Raw genomic sequence first — 19285 nt, 5'->3', positions numbered from 1 at the left:
GCCTAAGAACACTACTGGCAATAACTAAATTCTCAGAGAGGAAGAAAACACTCTAGCAGGCTTGTCTTCCTCAAATAGTCAAGATTTCATAACCAGGCAAAGGTTTAAACCTACTGAAACAATTTTGACGACACCTTCAAAGACTTCACATATTTCTTATTTGCTTTGGAACAGTGATTTTCAATGGAGAATAGAAAGATGAGACTAGCCCAAGCAATTTTTTCAAACTACACACAACCCTCACAAAAAGGGTCAGGTGAGTCCTTTTTAGGACTGAGTATCAGAATGATGGCATCTCCAGGGGTAGGAGCAAAAGGCAGCTATGTATTATTTTTAAAATAACACTCCCCAAAAACTAGGTGATGTAATATGCTCTACCACCCACTTCCCTCCCACCCCAGGACAATCATCCCAGATTGAGAAGCAGCACTTTAGAAAATATGGGCTGTTTATGTTGTTTAGGGTTTTCTGGTGGAAACAATGCTACGATTCATAAAAATGACACAGCTATAAAATTTAACAAGGGACCAAAGACATTTTCACAGTCAGGACATAAATACTTGGCCCCTGGGTAGCCACCATCTCTGCTCTCCCCTCTGCCTGTTCACCTCAAAAGCTGCAAGACTCCCCTGCTTGTCATGAGTCACCCACCATTACTCACAAATTTCTGCCAAGCTCACGTCAGCAGCTGTTGTTTTCAAAGTCACCATGCATGCTGTACTGCTTTGAAGTTTCCCAATTACTTTGTAATATTTCCCCTGTTTTCTCTGTTGTCTTCCCAGATCAACTTGCATTAAGAAACTGGTATCTTATTAGCACTGTTCCCATACACAAGTTCAGGCTATCTGAAGAGATTCAACCACAACTAATATCATAACTAGTATTTGCTATGTCATTCTACAGTTTCCCAACAAAATGCTCTCACATCCTTCTCCTCAACCAAATAACCACACATTATTTGGAGGCTATGAAAGTACAGGGCTTTCTTCATTAGAAAGACCATGCTTTGGTTTATGCTAGGGTTGTGGCTTCAGTTTTTGCAATCACCTAAAGTCAAAGAGACATTCTGCAAAACTTTTTGAAGCATATGAAACTTAAACTTTTTTTATTAGGCACAAAGTTAGCAGACAAACTATAATCTGCAAACTTAAAGAAAATATTACCAAATAAATATGGTTTCCAAAAATTGTTATTGTCTGCCCCATAGACACAGAACTTAGATTAGGCTGGGGATAGAGCTTAGAGATAGAGCACATACTTAGCATGCATGCATGAGACCCTGAGTTCAATTCCCAGCACAGCAAAAAGAGGGGAAAAAAAAAAAAAAAAAAAAAAAAACTTGGATTTTAACCCTCTGAACTGAATACGAAACATAAGAAAAACGCCCTATTCTCCATCAATATCATAACAATGTCACCGAATACATTAGATGTAATACATATATTGTTAAAGGTTATATTTCTGATTTTCCACAGCTAGAAAAAAAAAATCTAGAAAAGCTGGAAATGCCTCATTTTATTAAAATGGATTAGCAGTTAAAAAAAAAAAAAAAAAGAAACAAAAACACAGCCCTGAGCCTCCTGGAGGACAGAGGGGAAGCACCCTCCCTCTTCTCCCTCTTGGATTTAGCAGTATGGCTTCATGTTAAGTGTGGGGAAGCACTGGCAGGAGGAGGAGGCTGGGATGTCTTGAGGTGGAGAGGTTGATGGAAGTTGGAGTATAATTGCTCTCTGATAGTAGAACAATAGTGCTGTAAAAAGCTCTGCTTCAGTTCAACTCAGCTCTCTCCCTCTCTCCCTCCCACCTATATGACAAACGGAGCACAATCAGGCACTTTTTGTCCCTGACAGTGACTATTAACCAGGAAGGAGACGAGGAGAGAAGCATGTCTTATGCAAGGTCAATCTTTTAAAGAATATTTTATAAACAATTAACAAAGCACTGGCTGAGTAGGATATTTGTGAAATGCTAAAATAGGGAAAGGGAGATTGATGCTCTATTTCAAACATGTCCATGTCTTTTATCACTCATATTTTTTACCTCTCTTTTGCCACTTTACCTAGTATTGCCTTCAGTTGGCTGGTAAGAAGGGGCAGCAAGATGACCTGGCAATTAGTTGATGGGCTAAATTTCTAGCAATTGAATGAAGAAGAGGACTGGAAACAGGTGAAAGACCTAAATTATAGTCTTGCCTATGCCAAATACTAAACAAATGACCCTGGATAGTCACTTAGCCCCTTTGAGCTTAAGACTGTTTACTTTTAAAAACTTACCCCACAAATATATCTAATGTGGAATGTAATATGAAAGTCAAAGATACCAATACCTTACCTACTTATCTCAGGAAGCTGTATAAGGATTAAACACCATATGGATGTAAACATAAAGTTCTGGGGAAAAATGTTAAAGTTAGAAGCTAAACTGAATATGAAGATATACTTTTGTTGTTTTTTGGCCTTCCTCAAATTTAATTGCAACATTCAATCAAAGTCAATAGTAATACTCGAAATGACCAGTACTATTAATAAATCAAATGTTAAGTAGGCACCTGCTACATAACTTGTACCAAGCAGGGTGAGGGATTTAAGGGAAGTTGAATCAGGATCCTTCTCAAGTTTCCATCTATCTGGATAGGCATATCCGAAAAACCAAGGAACGGCCCCCATCAGTATACAGTTTCAAGATTATGGGCTACTGATTAGAAATGTTATAGGAATGCAACTATGAGCTGGAAAGAGCTGGAGTAAACAGGAAAAACTTTGTGAAAGCGTGGTCTCCAAATGGGCCTTGAAGGAACTCCAAGTCGTTTTTACTGGGAACAGGAGAATGGAGAACAACAGGAAGAGGATAGAGAGTTCTGATTTATGATAAGGCAGAGTTTAGTCTAGGAGGTTAAAGTACATAATGGATAAGACAAGGTAGAAATGATGGAAAGCTATGACTCTATCTGGTTTTGATAAATCATTTTACACAACTCTAGAATGTTGGAAGTTAAAACTGTAGGTGGACTGAAAAGAGAGAATACAGAAAGTTCACAAGGAGACCACTAACAAAATGCAGGTATCAAGGGATAAAATCCACTCATGAGAATGGCAGCCAGTCAGAACAGACACTTGAAACCAAGACTCTACAGTTCCTGTGGACTGATACAAGGTGGAAGATGAACAGAGGGAAGTCCAAGGCTATTCCAATGTTTTGTATATTAAGAAACAGAAGAATGGCTGCCCCACTGGTGAGTGGAAAGGTACAAAGGGAAACTGGTTTAAGAACCAGTTTCAATGTTATGAACTCAATTTTAGAGACATTGAGTCTTAAGTCTGAGCCAAGAGTAGATAATCCATCAGAAGCTCAGAATTTCAGCCAGGTGCAGTGGCACACACCTGTTGCTGGCAACCTGGGAGGCTGAGGTGGGAAGATCTGAAGTTCAAGGTCAGTCGTGACAACTTAGAGGGCCTATCTCAAAATAAAAAGGGCTGGGGATGTGACTCAGTGATACAGCCACCCTGGTTCAAGCCTCAGTTTTAAAAAAAAAAAAAAAAAGAGAATTCACTCTTTAAGTTCCCAAACATCTCCAAATGCATGTCCAACAGAGAATGATTCCTTTAACCCATGTTGATCTATAAGTCTTTCACTATTATCCTGTGAGCCACTACTGTTCCAAACTATCTGAAATATCTTTGCCTATTACTGGGGAGATTCACCTATGAATGCTCAATATACACTCAGGACTAATTTTTAAAAAACAAGAATACACTCTAAAACACTTTATAAAAGACGAACAAATGAATATTGGGGTAAGCCATAACAAGGTTCCCAATGCACAGTAACTGACTCAGAACGTTAAAGTCATCTGATTCAATGGATTACAAATGCCAGGTTTCAATTAAATTTTTTACTTATCTATGACAAAATGAGGACAATACAATAAGTCTTCAAAAAACTAAATGTATTCAACTTAAGGACCATCTTTTTATTCAGAGATTACACCCTTCCTTATATTTGAGGAGTGATAGTAAAATGCCCTTTCTTTCATAAAAAAAAAAAAAAGTGGCAATAGTTGGTAATTATTGTTCTGTCAATAGTTATTTTATTTGTCAAAACAAGAAATAGCAGTTATATGTTGGACTTCACTTTTTTTAAAGCAGCTGAAAGAAATCCAAAACTCTGAGAACCTCTGCACTAATCCAACCAATCTTTTGCTGCCCAAATTCCTTAGAGCATGGTCAACAAGTTGTTTGCCTTTTTGAACACCTCTGATGATAAGAGTCACAAGTGATGTAGAATCATCCACTGAAAAATATACTATTCTATCCGAGGCACATCTGCTTGGTTTGGTTAAGGAAAGGCAAAAAAGCAAAGCCTATAGTGAGCTGACTTGGGCCAGACGCAGTGGCAACTTGGGAGGCTGAGACAGGAGGACTGTAAATTAGAAGTCAGCCTCACTAACTTAGTGAGACACTGACTCAAAATAAAAAATTTTAAAGGGCTGGGGCTATTCAGCTCTTTTTACTCAAAGTACAGCACCCCTGGCTTCACTCTCCAGCACTGTAAAAAATAAAATAAAAAGTAACCTGACTTGAGATAAAGAAGCCAGTAAGAAAACAAAGGTCAAGAAAACTGTTGAGAGAGAGGAGATAAAAGGAATGCACTCAGTCCTATACCTCACGGTATTCCTGCAACTTAACAACTATGAAAACCCTTTATACAAATAACTATAAGAATTAGAAGGTATAAAACAATCCTGAGGACAGGGATAATCATTTCCTTCTGCACATGGCAGTTTACTACCTGAAATTCCCTTATTAATCTACATTTAGGGTATAGCTGCACACCTTTCAGGTTTGACCACAAGCAAATGTCACATGGTCTTGGTATATCCAGACCTCAAAATGCAACAAAATCTAAATGCCACATATACACAAGGCTGCAGAAAATAATAAGCAGAAATACAAAGTCCACTGACAATATGAGAATCATAATAGGATTAAGACAACTTAGAGGCAAAGAATAAGCACAAGAGATCAAAAGGTCAAAGAGATCATCCAGAAGGGAACAGGAATCTAGGCAAAGATGCCTGCCACCCAAAGACAATGTGTTAACAGGCCAAAGGGGAGCAAGGTGTACTGGAGAACAACGTAAACTTGGCTGTTATAAAAGCACAAGCAAAAAGCACCACATACAGTGCCAGGCAGAGACAGGCATTTAAATATTTGCAGGTGGAATGAAATAATAAACAGAAACTCACACAAAGTGAATTCTGAATCTCTGCTTCCAACCACATCATCCGTAGCACTTTTTAAGTCCAGGGAGAACATCTTTCTTTGCCTTAAAGCTCAGGCTAAAAATCTAACCCATGAAAAGCCAAGTGATCCCCATAACTTCCACAGGTCTCTGTCCTATCCCAGTTCTAGCAGTGAAGTACCTTCCCAAAGACCCTACCTGCATTTCAAAAATCTGGCACCCTTCATCCCAGATGGAAAGAAGTTAATGGGAGTAGAGGCAACAGGCCAGAGCATGAGAAGTAAAAAAAAAAAAAAAAAAAAAACAAAAAACTAGTTCTGAGGTACACAAAGGTAAGTAATATGATAACAGGTTCTGGAATTAGGCTTAATTCTGGATACGCCAAATGAAAATAAAACCTATTTGTATTTTAATCAAATGGATGGAAACAATTTTAAAAAAAAGTCTCAGCAACTTTAGCCACCCAAGATTCAAAGGAGTTCAATAACTCTTTCATCCATGCTGGCCTTCCAGGTTCTCCCTTATATCTCAGCCTCACATTGTTTCTGCATTTTTTTTTCCTAGTAGTGAGAATAGAACCCAGAGATCATTTACCACTGAGCTACATCCCCATCTTTTTTTGAGACAGGGTCTCATTAAGTAAGGTTGGCCTTGAACCTGCAATCCTCCTGCCTCAATCTCCCAAGTGCCTGGAATTACTGACATCCACCACCACACCTGATTTTCAGCACTACTGATGGAGTCTCAGTGCTGAATATCAAAATTACAATTAGCTAATCTGCCCTAATTCAGTTTATCAATATTAGCATGCACACATCTCATTTTTTACTTCAATCTAAGTCACTTTCTTCCTCTACTTCCTCCCTCCAGAGCCTGATTTTCCACACCCTTCTTTTTACCTGCATTTTAAGATTCCCTTGTTCTTGCTTTAGTTCACTGTTTCAAAAGTAAAAGGGACTGCAGACGACTGATAAAAAAAGGGGGCAGGTTTACTACAGATAACAATCCTACATACTACATATTATATATGATGTACTGTCTATATAGAGACATATATATATATATGTCAACCATAAGTGCTTCTGAACCTGAGCAGAAACCTCATATGCTTCTGCTATGTTTTTGCTGCTGAATCTAACAATCCACCATCATGTTTTCTGGGGGTTCAGGAGCCTTTCCCCAACCTGCTGGAGAACAGGATCAGACCACAGAGCCTCAAAGCCACAGCAATCAAGAAGCAGCTGAGCTCCTCATTTTTCTATCAGCCCAGGAGGGTCAATTCAAGAGTTTTATCATCTGTCCCTTAGATCCCCATGACCTGTTCCACTCAAGCTAAAAATTCTGTAATGTACTTTGAGAATCTCATTCGTTCTCCTAAAAGGACTCAACATCAAAAAAAAATTTTTTTCAGCACAATTTATCCATATTTTGGCTGGAATTCTACCAAATAGCCACCAGAGGCTGGTGTGGTACAACTGCCATGGAGTGAGGCTAGCCAAATCTAACTAAAAAATGTAAGACTCCACGAATAAGCTCTCACGAAAAGGTACACCATTCTTCACAAGGAGGTTTGTCTGCGCTTTGAAAAGTCAAATTCAAAGGACTCTTGTTCCTTCATAAAGCCTTAACATAAGGGAAGCAGATCAAAACTGAAATTTTCAAAACTCGTGGGGATTTACCTTCCGCTTTGACCATATTTTAAAATTAAAAAGAAAATCTCGTACTGAATAATTCAACATCTTCCACGTAATTTCTCAGCTTTTTTAAATTCCTACAAAGTAATTTGGTTGCAGGTGATTTTGAATGTGCTTGGACACCCGGGAAAAAGACACCTGTGCCTTGGCAGGTCGATAGACGATTAATTTGCCCCAGGTAACAAGGAAACAGAAGATGCTCTTGATTTCTGGATAAAATTGTCTGCAGTGCCAGGTAGGAGGTCACATGCCCTGAACGGCCGCAGCTCATTTAGAGTGATGTAAAAGCTCCTCCGATATTAATTTTGTTAGAAATTAGGGGAAACAAGCAACCTGAGATCAATTCATTTAGACGCCGGGAGTCGGGTACTTTCCAGCTGCCTTTTTTCGCCGGAGTCCGGGCATCCTGTCCGTACCTAGGAGGAAGGGTGGGCAAGCAGGGCACCGGCCGCCTCTGCCTTCCAGGGAGGAACACACGGAATGGGCAGAGTCCCCCATGCCCAGCCCCATCCCGAATCTTCTATTCGCCTGGGACTGGGAAGACCGCCCTGGACACCCTGGACACAAGTCGCTGCCCGGCCAGGCTGAGTTCCGCCGCCTTGGGCTCGGGACTGCGGGCAGGGCGCCTCGTCACGCCCCGCATCTCCCACCTCCCACCCCGCCGCCCCCGGCGCCTCGGGGCTCCTCCGCCGGCCGGCACCAGGCGGCCGCCGCGAGCAGCTCCGTGGCCGGCGACACGCGCCGCAGCGCTGGCGCGCTTATCCGCAGCGGCGCAGCCCGCCCGCCACCCGCCCGCCCGCTCACTCACGCGGGAGGCAGCGGCGGCGTCTCCATTGTGGCTCCTCTCGGGCTTCAGAACGCAGGCACCGACCGCCGCCGCCAGCACCATTCCAGCCGCGGACGCCGGCACTGCCCGCCCGCCGAGCCGCGTTCCATCCGCCCCGGAGGGGGCGCCGCGCTCGCCTCACCGCGCGCCACCACCTGCGGCGGCGGCCCCCGCGGCCATGGCCCGCTCGGCCGGGCGCGCTCCGTGTGCCTGCGCGGCTCCCGCGCTCGCCCGACTGCGGGGCGGCAGCGGCGGCGGCGGCGGGACGGGCGGGCGCGCGGGCTCGGCCACTTCCGGGTTCGGCCCCGGCTGGCGCTGACGCCGTGACGGGACGGCGATGCGGCCTCCCGCGGCGGCCGGGGACCCCTCCCTCGGCGCCTCCCCTTCCTCCTGTTGTGCTGCTGTCGCTGCTGCTGCCGCCCAGGCGGCTTCTGCTGTGCTGCTTCTGGAGGCGGGCGGGCGGGCGCGAGCCGGAGCGGGGCGGGCGGGCCCAGACGCGGGGCCGGAGCGCGGGCGGCTGCCGCCCGCAGCGCGCCTGTGGGTCACCCGGACGGGGGAGCTGAAAAATGGGGGGAGGGGTGTGTGTGCAGGAAAAAGGCGACAGAAAGCACCGCCTAATGACGCTTGGTATTCACTTGCTGCTCTGCTTCTCGGGCATGTTCACATTCATTCTTTTAATTTGAGCGTCTACCCAGGAACATGGAAAGAGTAGGCATAACCATCCCCAGCCTTTCCAAACGGTGAAACCGAGGCAAGAAGAAATGAATATGCCTGTCCAGTAGGTCCCAAGCAAGAAGCTAGGTCTTCCTCCTCAGTATACCATTTATGCCTTGGATGAGTGAAGTGAGCACCTACCAGGCAAGGTTCGGGTACTGGGAACGTGGTAGAGAGCCAAACCAAGTCTCTGCGCTTGTGGAGCTGTCCATCTAGACGTGGTAAGAGAAACCATGAACGAACTGTGCCTACTATGAAGAAAAATAAATCCGAGTGAGGAGAGGAGGTGCTGTTTTAGAAGGAGTGGTAAGGGAAGGCCTCTCCAAAGGTGTCAATTAAACAGATGGAATAACATAAATCTTCAGTTATGCAAAGAATGCCCCAGGGCCGAGGGAAGAGCAATGCAGAGACTCCTAAGCAAGATCCTGCCTGCCTTGTTAAATGGGAAGGAGAACGTTATGACTGGTTGTTCGAATATGCCCGCTGGAAGCAGAACACCTGGGAACCTGTTATAAATGGGAATTCTCAATTCCCACTTAAAGTCTGCAGAATCAGGACTCCTAGAGGTGGGGTCCAGCAAACTGTGCTTAGATAAGGCCCTTGAGTATACAACTGAGGCAGAGCGAGGGCAGGAAACAAGATAGGAGTGGGCGTGGGGTCGGACAGAGTAGTCATGGACCACAGAGGCTTTGTAAGCCATGATGAAACGATGTGGCTTGCTAAGATGAGAAGCACTTGGAAAGTTGTCAGCAGCTTGATCAGATCATTAAAAGGATGACCTTACTGAGATTTGTTTCAAAATACTCCACCAAAAAAAAATTTTTAAGTGCATAAATGAAAGAAGATTGACAAAATGTTAATTTGGGGGGCTAGGTGATGGGTGTGTGGAGATGATCATCATTTATGTGTAGTTATGTATATGTTTTAAAATGTTCAAAAGTTTTTGTTTTTGTTTTAAAGATGACTGCTGTATGGGCAATATGCAAAAGGATGCAAGAGAGCCAGCAAGATTAACCTGATGGGAGGAACACAAGGAGGGTCTGGGCTAGAGTCAGATTAAAAGAAGTCGTTACATTCTGACCTATTTATTGGATAAAGCACCAGGAACCTCTGGTAAGATTCCATATGAGCATAAGAGAAAGAATGGAGTCAAACATGATCCTACGAGTTTGGGGTTAGTTTGTTTGGTTTGGTTGGTTGGTTGGTTTTGGTGCTGAGGATTGAACCTTCCCTGATCTAAGGGTTTTGATTTGAGCTCTAGGGAGAATAGAGTTGCTGTTTACTGAGGGTGGAAAGATTGGGAAACAACAAATTGTGGGGAGGAGTATTTGAACTCTGATTTAGATATGGTAAACTTGAGATCTGTTCAACATTCAAATGAAGACAGGTGTAGAGAGTTAAAATGCATGTCTGGGGTAAACATAAATTTGGAGGTTGTGGTATGTAGTTGGTATGTAAAGTCACAGAACTGTTTGAAATCAACTGGATAATGTAGCCAGAGCAAAGGAACCAGAAGTGAACCCTGGGAAAACTCCAACATTAAGAAAATGAGGAAAATCCAGCAAAGGAAATGAAAGAAGAACAGCCAAGGGGTAGGAAGAGGTCTCGGGAAGTGTCCTGGTAGCCTAGTGAAATGTTCCAGGAAAAGGCCACTACTTTGATATGCCTTAGTGTGAGCTAACCTCTGTATCCTGGTGGCATTATTGATCTACCATGTGTGTGGGTAGTTTCTCTAGTGTTAATGATAGCTTTGTTCAGGACAGAAATAAAACTTCCTACTTTATAAAGTTGTAAAATTAAATGAAATAATCCATATAAAGCTTTACATGCACAGTAGAAACATTTAACAAATGTTAGTTACTATTATTTTAAGTGCACAGTAGAGACATTTAATAAATGTTAGTTGCTATTATTATTTCTACACATTTCTGTGCCATCAGTTATACCTGATTCCACTAGAAACTGGAGTTAAGTGGTAGAGCAGAACATAACACTAACTTAATTATGCCAGGCCTTTGGCCTGACTTCCTTCAGCATGCAAACTGAGTGGGCAGGGCTGGGTGATCATTTCAAGAGCTCTTTTTTATGGGGATGGGGGTGGGAGGATCTTCTACTGCTTTTGTATCTTTTACTTGAAATAATGTTATATGTACAATAGCTACTAAAATTTTTTTTAAAAAGATGCTTCGATCTGACAAAGAATGCATATCCTCAAACCATACCCCCTTTCGCCTCTTCCTCCTCTGGGTTGGTTTTGTCTGTCACATGCAGTTCAATCTTACTTTGGGTTAAGTGTCAGCCTATAAGCTCTAGTATTCTAGTGTGTCATACCAGGTAGATTTGAAGACAATACACATTCTTATTCTGTATCTCCACTCCAGACTCCATTTCCTCCAGACTAGAGAAGAGCTTGAACTCTCAATTTAGATCCTGGAATCTCCATCAGATTGGATTTAATCAAATATCTCATCTAAGGATCTTGAAACAATTTGAAAATGTTAACTTTTGTTGTTTTCTGAAGACAGTGACTGAAGCCTTGGCTTTTCAGGCATAAACAGACCTACCTAAGAGCAGTAGCAATTTATGAGGCCAAAGTTTCCATTTTCATCTTTATGTGGGCCAAGTAACTTCACAAAACTGGCCCTTGGCCAGTTGCAGCCTCCACACCATTCACAAGAAAAAGTAAACAAAAAATACTTGACAAGATTAACAAATCCAGCAGTACTGAGGGTAGAATGTGGGGGGAGGGGAGTCTGTAACTCTCCTTTCCTTGATTTACCTTATCCTGTTTTATGCCTTGTTTTACCATATCCTGAGGAGTAGCTACTCAGGACCACTAAGAAATTCTCATTTCTGTTTTCTTTGGCGTAAGAACTGACTGGATATTCAAAGGTGTTTGACCTCTCCCTACTCAAGTTTTTAGCTCCATGTACCTACCTCTTAGAGTTTTATTTGTTGTTCTGTTTTGTTTTGTTTTTTATTTTGGTGTTTTTGTTGTGCTGGGGATTGAACCCAGGACCTCGTGCATGCTGCACAAGCTCTCTAACACTGAAAAACACCTTCAGCCCTTGGCTGTCTTTAGATGAATCTTTCACCCCTAGCAAAGGAATGAGATCTTATAAAAGTACATCCATTTGTTATACTGTTGAAATAGAACAATTCCTCAGACATATTATGTACCTGTAATCTAAAGCTAATTTAAATGAACAGAATATATCACTTGTAAAGAAGATGAGACCACACTAGTGAATAAATCCATGACAGTAGCTGTTGGCAAAAATTACCTGGACTTAGTTGAAATCAAATGTTATACCAGAACTCATACATGATGTAGCAGGCACAAATACATCCTGTGGTAAGAATCTGGGGACTGAGAATTGCTCCTATAAAGACAAGATTTTGCCTCACTAAGTAATATATATCTGTTAGATTCTGCATTTGAAAATCCTTCCAGTGTAAAGATGGCAAATTTGAAAAAATTACTCATTCAAAAATAGATAAACCAGCAGGTTGCAGTGGTGCACACCTATAATCCCAATGGCTTTGGAGGCTGAAGCAGGAGGATCGAGAGTTCAAAGCCAGCGTCAGCAAAAAAAACGAGGCACTAAGCAACTCAGTGATACCTTTTCTCTACATAAAATACAAAATAGGGCTGGGGATGTGGCTCAGTGGTTGAGTGCCCCTGAGTTCAATCCCCAGTACCAAAAAAAAAAAAAAAAAAAAAAAAAAATAGATAAGCCAGGTAAGATGGCATAACCTATAGTCCCAGCTATTTGGGAAGCTGAGGTTGGAAGATCTTGTTGAGCCCAGGAACTCAAGGCTAGCTTGGGTGACATAGCAAGACCCCATCTGTAAAGAAAAAAAAAAATTATGGAGATAGAAAGTAAAGAAAAACTATTTTCTATGCTACTGAGTAAGCCTAAAATGTGTTACTTCAGTTGCCTTACTAACTTTAAATAGGGGTTTTTGCTTTTATACTTTTGATTTGAAAGCATCTTACTTACATAATGTATTATGAAGCATTTCTAAATATTTTTGTGAGACTTTGCAAATGGATTTGTCAATACATTAAGGGATTTATTACAAGCTTTGTGGTGTTAAATGGGGCAATATGAGTCCTGCTCCAGACCAATAGAAAATCTTTAGCTGAAGGGGTCCTTTGTATCCATGAGCTCAGGTTACCCTATAGAGGCTTGCCTTCTTGTTTTTGTAGTCTTTAAGATGTCAGCTTTATTTCCAGCACAACACACCTGCCCATTATCCTGAAGTCCTCAGAGAAATGAAAGCAAATTGTTTGCTGAAAAGTTTAATTGAAAAATCAATTTGAATTGGTACAGGAAGTATACAAAAATAGGTTTCACACTAATGTATATCAGGTAAACAGTTTCTCTGTGCTTTTTTAAGAAAAGGAAATTCACTTAATCTATTTTTACTTTTACATAGTTATATGGCATCTGTTTATGCAGTGTGGTGATGTAATACCTCATTATAGAATTATTGAGGACTAAACATCTTTCTACCCAGTCAACAATACTTGGAGGGTGAGAAGACAAAGAGCAAGAAAAAATTCTGAATAAATTATGAGAAGCATTATTAGCTTGTCATTCATATCAAATTATGCATACACACCACACACACACACACACACACACACACACACATACACACACACACTTCTACCCATAGCTTCCAATTGTTCATCACAGCAGACTGCTAATAGCACCAACCCTAAGCAAAATTGTGAAGTAAGCTTGTTTGGCATTCTGATTTTCTCCTTTTTTTCTGTTAGCATCAATATATCTCTCACCTCTAACGCTCATAGGCTACAGGTCTCAGTGTCCTCATTCCATCCCTACTAAAACTTATAAATTATCTGTTATCAGTTAACAAAACAATTAGTAGATTATGCTTCAATATAAATGGCTTTTAGACATAAGGTAACTTCATATTGATATTATTTTAGCCAAATAATATTATACTCCATTACCTAATCTCTTTACCACTAGAATGCATTCCAATGCCTTCTCTACTATTTTAATCATGAAATTGCTAAAGATGAATTTTGATGTTCAAATGTTATTTTCCTTACTAATGGTATTACTGTATAACATTGTGAAAGGTGTCCTTTACTTTGCAAAAGAACAATACTAAGAGGTGAAAAAAATATTCATCTTAAATTCCAGACCTTTTGAGCCCAAACTTCCAGGAGTTTATATTACTTGTTCAAATTGTTCACATGGTAATATAAAAAGATAAGTCTTGAATTTTCACATAAATCCTAAAATTTGAGCTCAGCCCAAATCTTGGAATTATTTTTGCAAGTAAGGATCCTTTGCCAAGAAATCCTTTCTAGTTCTTAATCTGGTACTAGTGAGCTTCTGGATTCAGAGCAGCGTGTTTAATGCAGGATGTAAGTGGTTAGTCAATTCCTGAGGCATCCATAATTCTTCCTTTTCCTTGTTAAGATCTTGGTAATAATCCAACCCAAGAAATAGAATTGACTCGAGGCTGCATATGTATGAGAGCTATTCTTCATTGAACTAAAAATGAACCTGAGCTGCCATTTTGAAGTCTTTGTTAAAAACCAACTAAAATTAAATCATGAGAAAAATATTTCTAGTCATATTTTCTGAGGCAAACTGATTCAAGCCAATCTTAATTGTTTTATACTTAGATATATCAACTCTTTTCTATACCAAATAGGGAAAATACTGACCATCAATCATTAGTTTAAATTGCAATTACTAACCCCACACACAAACACACTACCTATGCCCCCTAAATGCCCATTTTGATTTATTAATTGACAAACTATATGTTTCATTTATTTCACTTGCTGTCTGTTGTCTCCTTTGGAATATAAGCTCCATGAAAATGTGGATTTTAGTCTGTCTGGTCACTATGATAGCCTAAGAAAGTACCTGGCACATTATGCACTCAACGAATGCTGTTGAATGAATGAACTGGCACAAACATCTACTTCCCATAATACATATTCCAACTCAAAGTCATACAATGTGCATTTTAACTATTATCTATATATTAACTTTTACTTGTTTTAACTTTTGGAAGCATATAAACTTCTTTATAAATGTTGCCCAGAAATAAGGAAGGCACAGAGGAGTTTTATTTCAGTCAATCATCCAACATTTATTGAATGCCTTCTTTGATGAATACATTGTGATAGTTGAGTTGGTGGGATGAAGTTTGGAGTTAGGAATTATAGAAAACTTAAAGCAAGAATTCTTCCTTGAAAATGTGGTAATCAACAGCAGACACACACACAAAATAAACCCAACATATTAAATGAAAATAATTTTAAAAATACAAACTCTTCACAAAATAAATGCCTAATTGTGCACTTAAGAAAGTTATGTAGTGGAAAAAGAATATGTTCAGTGGAGAGTAAAGGGATTTTGAACAAATTATTCCAAGAATAAATACTAACAAATAAAACTGAAATGTTAAGGTTAGATCCCAGGGATCCTTGATGGATTTTAGACTTTATATGAAGTCAGTAGGTAGTTAAAGTGGGGAATATGTGTTTTTCTGTGTGTGCATGTGTGTGCGTTTGCCCAGGTAGTAAAATAAATTCTACCATAAGACTTAATCTAGCATGGGTATAAAAAATTAATGACCGATGGAAGAACCTGAAAGATGGGACAGGGAAGATAAAGTGGTCAAATATCCCAACATATTAAGCATGAAAAATTAATAAAATTGATAAAAATCAGAAAGTCCTGTGGGATCAATGATGGTGTGGGGGGCAATAGGGCAGGAGGGTTTGCAGTTGCAGGAAGGTATTCCAGTGAAATACCCAACAGGAAGGTGTACAAAAGCCAGGACAAGGACATCTAGTACAAAGATGTAATCACCCTCATAAAGTCAGTGGCCCCTGGAGAAAGTGGTAATGTGACTTTCTGTGGTGAGCTACCTTGTTACTAAATGAAAACCTTCCTTCCTGTTCTTCACATTTCTCTGTATAGGTTGGCATCCCTGTTGCTTTCTTGATTGTTAATTTTTTTAAAATTAAGCAAATGATACATGTTTACATTCTTATAGTAAACATTCAAACCATGACATGAAAACTTCCATTGACCTCTCTCCCAATCTTCTCACCAGAGGTAACATGTTAACCACTTTATGTGTGGTCTTTCAAACATTTCTCTATGCAGTTGCATATATAAGTGGTACACAAAGGAATAGATGGATTTGTGTTTGTTTCAGGTGGGTGGGCTCATGCTGGATGGTACCTTCAGCCATTAGCAGCAGCTAAGGAAGCCTTACTGCCAATTGCCCATAGCTGTAGGGAACCCAGGCAAGTAGAGCTCAGTTGCCAGGTACCAGTGCATCCAGGATTTAAATGAATACAAATTTCAGGGGAAATTATGAACATAAGAAGTTTGAGGAATGCCTCAGTTAACTAGTACACTGCCAGGTGGATACTCCATTGCATCTTGATTCTTTAGACAACTTCTGCCACTCTCACCAAAACATACCCACTCTTTTAGAAATCAAATATTTACTCTAAACCATAGGGAATAAGATTCAAAGCCACCACTTTCCCAGTAAAGATAATTTTTGTTTTTGAAATTTGATTCTACATTGCCAAAAACCTTAGTTATTTCTAGATTCTCTATTTTTTCATATTTTCTCTTGTAGTCTGTACTTATTCTTTCCATAATTTTTCATACCAGTAACCTAGTCTAAGACAGTATTGAATGAGGGTTAGGAGACCTGAGTTGTGATCTATCTATTTAATGAATATTGGTCAAAAAGTGCAAAAATTTTATTCTTTTTATGTTTTCATTCCCATTTAAACCTTCCTAAAGCCATAGTAATTACATGCTTACCTAAAATAATGATTTACTTTTTTTTTTTTTTCCCAGTGCTGGGGATTGAACCCAGGGCACTCTACCACTGAGCCATATTTCCAGCCCTTTATATTTTTTGTTTTGAGATAAGGGCTCACTAAGTCCTGGAACTTGCATTCCTCCTGCCTCATCCTCCTGAGTAGCTGAGATTAGGGGCATGTACCACTGCACTGGCAATATGATTTACTTTAAAGCGTGTTTAAATATTGCACAACGTGCATTTTTTTAAAATCCATTTTTAAAGTTCTAACTGTGGGAAGTTATGTGTGTTCCTAATTACAGTTTATTTGAATGTGTGGTATTTTGGGAACAGTGAAGTACCATACTTTAGGGGGGTGGGATGAAAATAATTTGTTATTTTTATATGAACTAAATTTTCTTTAATGTTCAGTGTCTAGGATAATTTTAAATTTCATTGGTTTTGTTTTATAAGTCGTGAACAAAAATATCTTTATACAATGTGATTTTCTAAATCCTTATCATATGATCACCACTAAATATTTTGGTCATTGTGGTGATTCAGTCATCTTTGAGAGATTTTTATCTTTTATGGAATTCCCTACTATGTAAGTAGAGGTGTTTTACATAGAATCAGCAAAAAATTACTTACATTTCACCCATGACAATTATGATCATACTCTTAGAAAAGTAAGGCTGACACCACTTTTCAAACTCACCTAGTCCATTCACCTAATTTCAAAGGGGACTATGACTGATTTTAAACACATTCAAGGAATATTCCAGAACTTTCTCCAGGAACATATTGCACAATTTTACAATCCTTTTCAAGGTTCAGTACTTAGCACTGTGTTTGCTGTAGGAGTCATATTTAAAAAAATAACCTGCCAGGAACAGCTTGCCCACCCCAGGGAAATTTTAGGTATACATCTAAAATTACAGAGGAATATGATTCATGTATGAAAAGATAATTTGGGGGTGGGATTATCCCAGCAGCACTTTTTGTAGGAGGCATAATTTGATCTGGACTTCAGGGGATATATAGGATTCAGATTAGTAGGAAAAAAAAAAGTGGAGGATAGGATTCTTATGTAGAAAAAGAAAAAAACAAATGACAGACTAAACAGAAATGATGCATCTACTCTACCTGGACTTAAAGGTAGTAGGTCAGAGGGCCTGGGGATATAGCTCAGTTGGTAGAGTGCTTGCCTAGCATGTACAAGGCTCTGGGTTCAATCCCTAGCACCACCAAAAAAAGGTGACTGGGCAGCTAAGGCAAGATATTTTCCCAGGGGTCCTCCAAAAGTTGAGCAGGGGTGGTTTGAAATTGATTGAATAAGCTAAAAACACTAAGGCATTTTAATAAGGGAGTAAGATATTCAAACATTACTATACTAAGATTGATCTGGCTGAAGTGGGCAGACCAAGTTGGGATTTGAGAGATTTTAAGGGAAGAACATTGATTTACGAGTCATTACATGTGCATCAAACATTTTAAAAAATAGATGTTCCCTATGACAGTGATTCCACTTCTAGGAATTTATCCTAAAGAAGTAATTATAGTTGCACATGAGTCAGCTACCAGAATATTTAGTGCAGCATATTTATATAATAACAAATTGGAAACCCAAATAGACCAATAGGTGACTGGCCAAATATTATTATAATACCACTACTTAGTGGTTTTAGTGTAAGAATACTTAATATCATGAAAAAATGAAACACTGATGAAAGGGAAAAGCAAGTTACAAAATACTGTATAGTGTGATCCTATGTATGTAAAAGAAAAATTGTATGTATGCGTTGGTATGCATTTCTGTGTGTAACTGGTAAATTGAATAAAGATAGCACATTTTGATTGCATAGAAAATGCAATTTTGTCTATTTTCCCTTTACCCATTTGCTTATTGGTATAATCTTTTCTTACCCTAAGACGAAATGTTGAACAAGTTCATGACTCTCAGATAATAAAAAGTTCTCCAGTTAATTATAGTTCTAAAATGCCACAATTCAGTCTTAAGTAATAACCAAAATTGCAAACTTAATTTTGTGTTAATTTTTCCTTACTCCCCCCAATCTTGAACCCATGTTAAGTCTAAAATCTAACACTGGGGAAAGGGGTGAAAGTGGCCAGTTCCTTCTGCAGATACATTTCAGACTTAGGATGTTTAAAAAGGAAATTTGAATTCTAGAACCACCTCTACCCTAGGATCACTAAATTATCCACTGCAATTTTTCATTACCTTCTGTGAAAAATGGAGCTAATATTACTTGACCTACCTACATCTTAAACTTATTGTGAACATCAAATTATAGACTAGAAGCGGAATTTTGTTTGAGTAGAATATTATCAAATATAATTCACTAAACTAGGGATCCAACAATCAAATGCCTGCTGGAAGCTGGGGAGGTAACCTAAATGATTTAAATCAGGCTAGACATAAGATGATAAATAGCAACAGTTATCCAACCTGAATATTTGAGAGACAATACATAGTAGTAGTGAATATAGTGAATTGGAGGTAGAGAACTTTCACCCCGTGAAAAGCAGCAACAAGTCCTCCAATCTGAGTGACCTGTGCCATGTTCAAATACAGACTATGCTGCGAGGTCTGATCTTTCAAGAGAAACAGAGATTCTGATTTTTATTGAAAAATTTCCTAATTTTCCGTGTTAACAACTGATATTCAATATTAAGCACCACATAGGTCAACAATATGGGAGTTGAACTAATAATGCATAAAGGCTATACTAGATTATTCTACACTAGATTATAAGTGAGTTGAAGACAGTAATTTTGACTTCTATCTCTATGGACTCAGTACTTTATGCAATGTCTCAACACACCTGATGCTTAATAAATACTGGTAAAATGAAGGTTTGCATACTGCTAAATTGAAAGACTATTTCTGGAGAGGAAGATGTCAACTAACTCATCATTACCTCTTTTGTAAGAGTTCTTTAAATATGTAAACTTA

General features: G+C 39.5%; 1 protein-coding gene and 1 long non-coding RNA gene across 4 annotated transcripts in view; one reads left to right on the top strand and one right to left on the bottom strand.

Moving 5' to 3' along the window:
• The window catches only part of Klhl2 (kelch like family member 2), a 96549-nt gene extending 88646 nt beyond the window's left edge, over window positions 1-7903 (bottom strand). For both annotated transcript variants that reach the window (XM_047548441.1, XM_047548442.1), the window contains exon 1: window positions 7744-7903. In XM_047548441.1, the coding sequence (XP_047404397.1) occupies window positions 7744-7769 (26 nt within the window). In that variant the 5' untranslated portion in view covers window positions 7770-7903. The remainder of the gene's footprint in view (window positions 1-7743) is intronic.
• LOC124982198 (uncharacterized) overlaps window positions 7747-19285 on the top strand; it is a 35390-nt gene continuing 23851 nt past the window's right edge. For both annotated transcript variants that reach the window (XR_007108214.1, XR_007108213.1), the window contains exons 1-2: window positions 7747-8696; window positions 9436-9588. This is a non-coding gene — a long non-coding RNA (uncharacterized LOC124982198). The remainder of the gene's footprint in view (window positions 8697-9435; window positions 9589-19285) is intronic.

The sequence above is a fragment of the Sciurus carolinensis genome, chromosome 4, assembly GCF_902686445.1.
Source record: "Sciurus carolinensis chromosome 4, mSciCar1.2, whole genome shotgun sequence".
Taxonomy (NCBI): domain Eukaryota; kingdom Metazoa; phylum Chordata; class Mammalia; order Rodentia; family Sciuridae; genus Sciurus; species Sciurus carolinensis.
This window is presented reverse-complemented; position numbering and strand designations above follow the sequence as displayed.